The 9,766-nt window shown below is 39.3% G+C and overlaps 1 protein-coding gene across 1 annotated transcript; it reads left to right on the top strand.

Annotated features, from left to right (window-relative positions):
• The first annotated feature begins 767 nt into the window (after positions 1–767).
• LOC132772184 (vitelline membrane outer layer protein 1-like) lies at positions 768–9,334 on the top strand. Its single transcript, XM_060771012.2, has 4 exons — positions 768–840; positions 3,210–3,392; positions 5,206–5,309; positions 8,981–9,334. Exons 2-4 carry the CDS (start codon positions 3,225–3,227, stop codon positions 9,276–9,278), a joined length of 570 nt encoding a protein of 189 aa, XP_060626995.2. The 5' UTR covers positions 768–840; positions 3,210–3,224; the 3' UTR covers positions 9,279–9,334.
• The last annotated feature ends 432 nt before the right edge of the window (positions 9,335–9,766 follow it).

The raw sequence follows: 9,766 nt of genomic DNA, 5'->3' as shown, positions 1-9,766 counted from the left end.
ACCTCAGCTGATTCACACATCCTCGTAAGCAATTCATCTTATATTAGGATAGCTAGTTCTTAGAAAGCCTGTAGAATTAATGCAATCAGACACAATTGTATTTATCCTGGCTCAATACTATGGGATTCTGGGGTTTGTAGTTTGATGTGGCATCTGCGGTTCTTGTACAGAAAGCTAATGTCATCCTAAGACTATGACTCCCCTAATTCCATAGTTTGTAGCCATGACAGTTAATTTGGTGTCAAGCTGCATTAACTCAACAGTATAGATGCATATTGGGTTGTGGTTAGTAAAGAACAAAGGATGGACCATAGCCTTAAGTCTGCTCCTTTAAGTAATCAAGCAACAGAGCATAGAAAGTGCTGACGTGTTGACTCCCGGTGGCAGGACTGAAGACCGATAGGTTGCAGGTTCGAATCCGGGGAGAGGCGGATGAGCTCCCTCTATCAGCTCTAGCTCCTCATGCGGGGACATGAGAGAAGCCTCCCACAAGGATGATAAAAATATCAAATCATCCAGGCGTCCCCTGGGCAACGTCCTTGCAGATGGCCAATTCTCTCACACCAGAAGTGACTTGCTCCTGACACGACAAAAAAACAAAACAAAAACAACTCAACAGTATAGAGGCATATTGAGTTATAGCTAGAAAAGAATAAAGGATGGATCATAGCCTTAAGTCTGTTGTTTTAAATAACCTAGCAACAGAGCATAGAAGGTGCTGACGTGTTGACTCCCACATTTGATCTCCTGATCTTCTTCATAGCCTTGCCCACTCTGACATGCACTGTTCCCTCAGCTTCTCCTTAGTCCAGTTATAGGAACACAGGCAGCTGTGGAAAGGTAAGTAATATAACAGTTCCTTTCTTGTTAGATGTGATAATGAAATAAGAAGATCCATAGCTCAGTTCTCAATATCTACATTTAAAAGAGCATTAGGGACATCTATATTTTCCCTTGTGATGGTTTTATGTCATTAGCAATGACTTTGAGAGGCCTGGGAGCATAAAATGTACATATCGTCGACTTCAGCTCATGCAGAGTCCAATCCAAGGAGACAGGTGTTCTGCTTAAAAGAAGGAATCTTGCAAGACTACATGTGATGTAGATAGCATAGGCTCACCAAGACTCTATTTTGCGGTTTGTCCCACTTTGTTGCTGCCTCAACTACTTTTCTCCCCACACTGTAAAACAAGGGTTCTCAGACTTTTTAAACAGAGGGCCACGTTACAGACCCTCAAATTGTTGGAGGGCTGGATTATAATAAAAAAGAATGAATTCCTATGCATTTTCAAGTCATTTCTGACTTAGGTTGACCCTGAGTGAGAGCCATATCCAGTCCACGGGCCTTAGTTTGAGGACCCCTGATGTAAAAGATAAGTGCAAATTCATCTCCTTTGTAGGTGTCTGAAAGCCAGTCAGTGAATTTTTGCATCAGCCAAAAGTCATGTGCTGCCTCTCCAGGAAAAAAAAAGAGGAACAAAATTCAGGGAAATTGGGTTGTTGTAGGTTTTTCCGGGCTATATGGCCATGTTCTGGAGACAATTTTTCTCCTGACGTTTCGCCTGCATCTATGGCAAGCATCCTCAGAGGTAGTGAGGTCTGATGGAAGAAGGAAACATGGGTTTATATTAGGGCTGGGTGATTTCGTTCGTTAATTTTGTAATTCGTTATTAATTCGTTATTTTTTTGATAACGAAGCGATATTGAACCATTCAGGAGCAACTAAAAAATGAAACGAATTTTTTCAATTGCTTCGAAATCATTTCGTTATTATTTCCACATGTCTGGTGCAAGTTTTAGTGTTGCTGTTTGTTTTCTCAGTGAAAAAAATAAATAAATTATCACACCAACAGTCAACAACAGAGGGAGAGGGAAGCTTCCTGTCCCATTTGGAGGTTTTTTTAGCGTATTGCGCGATCGCGCCCGCCATTAATGAATCGATTCATAATTGTTTCATAATTGATTCGTAAATTACGAAATTTCGTAAATAATGAATTTTTTTAAAGGAAAATTTCGGAATTCATTTAAATATCGAAACGCAAAAAACCCCTAAAAACGAATCGAGTTTAGAAACAAATTTTTTCGTGGTTGCCCAGCCCTAGTTTATATATCTTTGACATGACCAGGGTAATGCTTCAGCTGATCACCTTGATTTGCATTCAAATGGCCTGGAAGCGCCTGGGGGTAATCTCTTGTTGAGAGTGAATTGATGTGCCTGATTGTTTACTCTCTGGTTTTTTTGCTGTTGTAATTTTTGAGTTTTTTTAATACTGGTAGCCAGATTTTGTTCATCTTCATGGTTTCCTCCTTTCTGTTGAAATTGTCCACATGCTTGTGGATTTCAATGGCTTCTCTGTGTAGTCTGACATGGTGGTTGTGAGAGTGGTTCACCACTTCTGTGTTCTCAAATAATATGCTGCGTCCAGGTTGGTTCATCAGGTGCTCTGCTATGGCTGATTTCTCTGGTTGGAGTAGTTTGCAGTGCCTTCCAGGCCATTGAATGCAAATCAAGGTGATCAGCTGAAACATTACCCTGGTCATTCCACAGATATATAAACCCATTTTTCCTACTTCCAACAGACCTCACTACCTCTGAGGATGCTTGCCATAGATGCAGGCGAAACGTCAGGAGAAAAATTGCCTCCAGAACATGGCCATATAGCCCGGAAAAACCTACAACAACCCAGTGATCCCGGCCATGAAAGTCTTCGACAATTCAGGGAAATTGTTACTATATGAGACCCCTTCCCCACAGCTGAATAAAATCCCATATTTTCTGCTTTGAACTGGGATATATGGCAGTGTGGATTAAGATAACCCAGTTCACAGCAGATATTGTGGGATTTTTGCCTTGATGTTCTGGGTTATATGGCTGTGTAGAAGGGCCCTGAGAAATCACTCCAGATTCCAGGTGTAAACATTCCTAGTTTGATTCTGTTCCCTTGGTTATGCAACTCCCTTAACCTGAATAGCCAACCAGACTCCTTACAGTTATTTTTTGTGAATCCTTTATTTATTTCAGTTTGACAGATGTATTTTTTAATTTGTGGTTAATTTGTTCTTTCAATAGAGACATTCGTTTGTGTGTGTTTAATATTACAATCATTGCTGGTTTTAGTTACATCCTATTTACATCATGTTTTGAACTATTTTGAGTTGCCCTTTTGCAGGAAGGTGACAAATAAATTGTTTTATTATGTTGCATTTAGAGCAGACTTCCAGCCATGTATCTCCAAGTCAGTACTTGCTTTGTGATGCTTACCGGTTGCTTCTGGTATGGAGATGCTCGAAAGGTTAACACGTATCTCACTGTGAACAATGGAGCCTCATGGGGTATTTGGGGTACACAAGAACTCTGTAGGGAAGGATATGCAAAGGGATTCGCCTTGAAGGTAAGGCTATTTTGTACTCTTTTTTTCAGACACCTTGAGAATGAACAGCTCCCCAAAGACTAAAAAATATATTTTGGCTTTAAAAAAAGAAGAAAGTGGAGAAATATTGGGAAATCGTGGGCCAGACTCCTGTATCAGTTACTTGGTTATATATTAGCAAAGTAAACACTTTTGGCTCGGCCCATACAAGTCTGATGGAAATTTGATTTATCTGCGTTCCAACTGCTTAGAGAATGACTCTCTTTACTTCTTTTCCACTAATAACAAAGCACTTCAGCACAGTGGGTGTCTACAATGTGATTCTTGTTCTGAGAAGCCAATTTTGCCAGGCAAGATTTGGGATTCACTGCAGAGCATTAAATGGCTTTTTAAAGACTATCTCCTGACTTTGTTTGATGTGCTTTACCATCTTTAGGGGGCCACAGCGGTGCAGTGGGTTAAAGCGCTAAGTTGCAAACTTGCTGACAGGAAGGTTGGTAGTTTGAATCCATGGGATGGGGTGAGCTCCCATTGTTAGCCCCAGCTTCTGCCAACCTAGCAGTTTGAAAACATGCAAATGTGAGTAGATCAGTAGAAGGTGTCTAAAGACAATGGCAGCTCTTTGACTTCGAAATTGAGATGGGCCCCACTCTCCAGAGTTGGCCATAACTAGACTTAATGTCAAGGGGAAACTTTTACCTTTACTTTTACCATCCTTTACCTGTGGGGCAGCACACTTTGAAGGTATGTGTTGTTTACCTGCTGCAATTTGAAGCTAACTTCACTCTGCATTCTGCCTGCATTATACGGTCAGTGTAGATGAGCCCATGATTATCACATAGTTTAGAGTTAAGTTATAAATAACTTTATAGGTAATAATCAGCACACTGAATTCTGATTGAAATGAATTAGTAGCCAGGGAAACTTTTAACAAGGGAGTGATATGCTTTCTTGAGACACATTGGTTATTATATTTCAGTACCAGTCAGTTTAGCCTTCATGCTTCGGCATGTGTATGTTGTTTATTTTTTTTGGGGGGGGGGGGGGGGAGAGTGATACTAATACAAATGTGTATCACAAGTATATTCCGTTTTCCCCAAAATAAGACCTTCCTTGAAAATCAGCCTGAGCATGAATTTTGAGGATGCTCAAAATATAATCCCTAAGCCCTAATTACAGATCAATAAAAAGTCAATTGGGAAAAATAAGAAAATAAGCACTTACATATTTTTTGGAGCAAAACAGGCTAATAAATTTAGTTCCCATGTGTTATGGTTTATTGCAAAGTTCATATCTTCAAAGATCCACAAAATCTAAAATATCATGTTTGTTCCATATAACATTATAATTATTTAAAGTTAGCTATAGAGCTATGCCATAATTGCTTTTGTCCAAAGAATTGACAAAAGGGACAATTGACAAAAGCAGATCTTTTTCTTCTGAGGTACTTTTTTTTGTTTCATCCAATGTAACACATTGGGACAAAAATAGCACCATGCTGTTTTTAATAAACCATGCTGCAGCCGGGTAGAAATGAGTAAGAGTAGACACTGGAATTTACATAGCTCATGTATTTCCCACAGTACAAACAATGTACATTTATTTTATGTCTGTTTCATTTTATGTCTTCTGTGTTTCAGATATTTGGGTGGAACAGAAATGTCTTGGCACGTGGAAACAGATCTTTGGGCTTGAGACATTTTAATACCCTATGAATTCTCCTGGAAATGTTCATGATGTTAAAGTGCAACATTAATAACCCAGTTCATGAGTGTTAAAGTAGCTGCATTCGCAACAGCATTAGTACACTCTTGTTTCTCTGTTTCCACACCAGGTAGAGGCCTACCAAGGTAGTATGGCATGGAATGATGATACAGGCTTGAATGGCATCCGTCTTTACTGTGATAATGGTCAAACAATAACATCAAGTACTGGAAGGTCGGTATCTCTTTCTCATTCTTGTACTCCTTCTTCCTCTCCTTTTTCTCTTCTTCCTCTGCCACCACTTCTTCATTCTGTCTGTCTGTCTGTCTTTCTGTCTGTCTTTTCTTGAGATTTGTAGTCCCATGTTAAGAGAAATGCAGACAACAAATAAATCATATAATTATTTAAAAATAATTATTTAAATGATAGCATCCATCACTTCTGTTGTGCACCATATCTTTAAGAATCAAGCCTGAAGATTTTTACTGCATGGTCTAAAGATTATTAGTCTTGTTGCTGTTGTTTTTGTTGTTGTTGTTGTTGTTATTATTATTATTATTATTATTATTATTAGAAACACAACAAGATAGTTACACCTCAAACAAGATCACTATGCTGGCTGTTGTATTGAGTCACACATCGGACACTTCCCAAGTGTCTAGGACTATGTGATATTATCGGCGAATAATGCGTGCAGATCCAAGTAGGGTGACCTTCTGCAGCTGGCATATGGTAATTTTGTCAGCACCGATTGTGTTTAAGTGCAGGCCAAAGTCTTTAGGCACTTCACCCAGTCTGCTGATCACCACTGGGACCGCCTTTCCTGGCTTGTGCCTTTGCTGTCTTTGCAGTTCGGTCTTTCAATTCTCATATCGTGTCAGCTTTTCCAACTGTTCCTCTTCAATCCTACTGTTTCCTGGGATTGCAACATTGATGATCCATAGTTGGTTTTTTAACACGACCGTGAGGTCAGGAATATTGTGCTCCAAAACTTTGTTAGTCTGAATTTGGAACTCCCAGAGTAGTTTGATGTGTTCATTTTCTGTAATGTTTTCAGGCTTGTGATCTCACCAGTTCTTTGTCACAGGCAGATGGTATTTGTGGCACAAATGGCAATGAATCATCTGAGCAATGGCATTATGCAACTGCTTGTAATCTGTCTGTGTGATCTTCTTGCAGCAGCTGAGGATGTGATCTCTCATTTCGTCTGCTTCCTTGCAGAGTCTACACTTGGGATCTGTCATCCACTTTTCAATTCTGGCTTTGATGGCATTTGTTCTAATTGCCTGTTCTTGGGCTGATGGAATCATGCCCTCGGTCTCTTTTATCAAAGTTCCATTTGTGAGCCACACCCATGTTTTTTCTTTGTCAATTTTTTCTTTGTCAATAATAATAATAATAATAATAATAATAATAATAATAATAATCCTTGCAGTGATATTGACCAGCTCTATCTGCCTAGAAAGTCTGGTGGCAGAGGACTTTTACAAGTAAAACAAGTAGTTGAAGAAGAAAAACATGCCCTGGCAGAATATGTAAAGGAAAGTCAAGAACCTGCTTTAATTGAAGTCAGTAATCTGAAACTTCTCAAAGCACAGCACACAAAGAGTCAGTACAAGAAAACTGCACTCCAAACCAAAGCTGACAGCTGGCACAACAAAGCCTTACATGGGCAGTTCTTTGAGAAGATTGAAGGAAAAGTTGACAAGGAGAAGACCTAGTTATGGCTCACAAATGGAACCCTGAAGAACGAGACGGAAGGCCTGATTCTTGCAGCCCAGGAGCAAGCCATCAGAACCAATGCAATTAAGGCCAGGACTGAAAAATCAGCGGATGACCCAAAATGCAGACTGTGCAAGGAAGCTGATGAAACCATGGGCCATCTTCTCAGCTGTTGCAAGAAAACAGCACAGACGGACTACAAACAAAGACACAACTCTGTGGCCCAGATGATTCACTGGAACTTATGTCACAAGTACCACCTTTCAGCAGTAAAGAATTGGTGGGATCATAAACCCGCAAAGGTCGTGGAAAATGAACATGCAAAAATACTGTGGGACTTTTGAATCCAGACTGACAAAGGTTTGGAACACAATACACCAGACATCACAACTGTGGAAAAGAAAAAAGTCTGGATTATTGATGTCGCTATACCAGGTGACAGTTGCATTGAGGAAAAACAACAGGAAAACTCAACCACTATCAAGATCTCAAAATCAAACTGCAAAGGCTCCGGCATAAACCAGTACAGGTGGTCCCAGTGGGGATTGGCGCACTGGGTGCCATGTCAAAAGATCTCAGCCGGCATTTGGAACCAATAAACATCGACAAAATCACGATCTGTCAACTGCAAAAGGCCACCTTGCTTGGATCTGCACGCATCATTCGAAAATACATCACACAGTCCTAGATGCTTGGGAAGTGTTCAACTTGTGATTTTGTGATACGAAATCCAGCATATAGTCTCGTTTGCTGTGACATACTGTGCTTTTGTTTCAATAATAATAATAATAATAATAATAATAATTAATAATGGTATTCTTTTTTTGGTCAAGACTCAAAACGGCTCATAACCTGAAAACAAAAAAAAAATTCTTACAATCTTAATATTAAAAGAGAGCATTTAAAGATTAATATTTCAATTATTCAAAAGAGAGTATGTTGGAAATGTTGCAACTATATTCTGAGAGGGCAGGACAATTCTGAAACAATTTCCTGTAAATAATTAAGCTAAAGTTAGATGTTGCTGTCTGACCCAGTTGTTTAGCAACATTTTCTGTTATATTCCTGTGGACTACCTGATACAATGTGGTTTACATCGGAACCTCTTAAGCATTTGAACCCAGGAGGCCCTGAGTATGTAAGTATATAAAATAGGTATAAAAAAACCCAAACATTTACTGGTAACCAATCAGACTTACAGAACCAGCTGACTTTTCTTTTTCATGAAGTACATCTATGTTTCCTGTGTGCAACTGTAAACACTGCACAACAGATTTGTGTAAATGTCTAAAACAGCCACCAGGTGGCATTGAGAAAACTGTTGCCAAATTTTTGGGAGCCAACATTGAGCTAAGAGGACCCCATTTGAGATTGGGATCCAAAGTTTCAGAAAGAGTGGTCGAGATGATGCTACTCTTAAAAAGTGTACTTTTAATTGGCTGATGGGCAGGCATAACCTACAGAAGTTTTCTTGTAATTCCACAAAGAAGTTACAGTGGAATATCACTGTGTTTTATCCTGGGATTGATGTTTTTCATCATCTTTATAAAGAATGTTGATACAGGAGTAAAAGGGATATAAATCAAATCTGCAGAAACAGCTGATATGTAGAAGACAGAATCACTTCAACATAATCAATGGTCATTACTAACAGATTTAATTTAGACAGGAAAGTAGATAAGGTAGTATATTTAAGCAGGGAAAAAGTCAGAGGCACAAAACTTGCTCCTCTGAAAGCTGATACCTAGGTTCAAATATGTTTTTGTAGGTAACTAGATGTCTTAGAGATTATCTACACTGCAGAATTAACACCCCTTTAACTGCCATGGAACAATGCTATGAAATCCTGGGAGTTGTCATTTGGTGAAGCAACAGAGAATTCAATAGCAGCAAAAAATTTAGTACAGCTCTCATGGCCTGTAGAATTGAGCCAGGGCAGTTAAAGTAGAGTCAAATTACATTAATTCTACAGTGTTGGTAACCACAACCTAAGATACAATGTTAGAGAAAGATATTTTTACAGCATGTATTGCATATTCTCTTGCTTTTGATCTTGTGTTAATTGTCCACTGGTAACAGAAGTGGCATGAGAATAGGCGCTCTGCCTGCTTTTTCAAATATATATTGCATGTCTGCTTTTAAAATTTTTCTCAGGGCATCACTATTATCATTTTTGTTGGCAGATGGGGAACATGGAGAAACCCTGAATTTTGCCCTAAAGGGCGCTTGATGTCCTTCTCATTGCAAGTGGAACCTTATCAAGGGAATATTAATGATGATACTGCAGCAAACAACATCAGATTTGTGTGCAGTGGAGGGTTTGTTCTGACAGGCGATGCACACAATTGGGGGAAATTTGGTGCATGGAGTGAACCCTGCCCTTCTGGTGCCATATGTGGGCTAAATACAAGGGTAGAGCCCCCACAGGGTAGTAATGATGATACAGCACTGAATAATGTGGTATTCATATGCTGTGACTGAAACTTAGATTTTCAACACATCCAATTAATGTCATCATGAAGCTTATTCACCATTAAATGCTATGTAAACAATTTTGTGTTCCTTTTTGAATGATAGTTACTATGGCTCTGGATAGAAGCTCACTGAAATGATAAAAAGCACTGGGTATTATGCATTAGGTTTGGTCGGAATCTTCATAATTTGGAATAAATTCGGAAAGATTTTATTTTTGAATCTATTTCAAAGTTTTTAAGGAAACTGGAAGTCCCTTTGCCCTTCTGAAGCTTTTTCTGCCATTTCTGTTACAAAGCAGTATGTGAGTTGGAAATGATTCAGTGTTTCCTGGCTCCTAGTCACTGGCCTCGGCTCAAGCATGGGAAGCCGTTTTAAAGCAGAGTGGATGAATTTCCTCTCCCTCCTCTCCCCTCGCTTCTGTCTGGAGCCTGGGAAGCATTTTAAAATAGACTGGATGAATTTCCTCCCTCTCCTCTCGCTTCTGTTTGGATCCT

This window comes from Anolis sagrei, chromosome 3, assembly GCF_037176765.1.
Source record: "Anolis sagrei isolate rAnoSag1 chromosome 3, rAnoSag1.mat, whole genome shotgun sequence".
Taxonomy (NCBI): Eukaryota; Metazoa; Chordata; class Lepidosauria; order Squamata; family Dactyloidae; genus Anolis; species Anolis sagrei.
This window is presented reverse-complemented; position numbering and strand designations above follow the sequence as displayed.

What these genes read in the sequence shown, in the direction of transcription:
- LOC132772184 (XM_060771012.2), top strand. Translation starts at nt 3,225, where the DNA reads ATGTATCTCCAAGTCAGTACTTGCTTTGTGATGCTTACCGGTTGCTTC. An exon ending in CAAAGGGATTCGCCTTGAAG is followed by an intron (nt 3,393 to 5,205) that starts GTAAGGCTATTT and finishes TTTCCACACCAG; the next exon opens with GTAGAGGCCTACCAAGGTAG. An exon ending in ATAACATCAAGTACTGGAAG is followed by an intron (nt 5,310 to 8,980) that starts GTCGGTATCTCT and finishes TTTTGTTGGCAG; the next exon opens with ATGGGGAACATGGAGAAACC.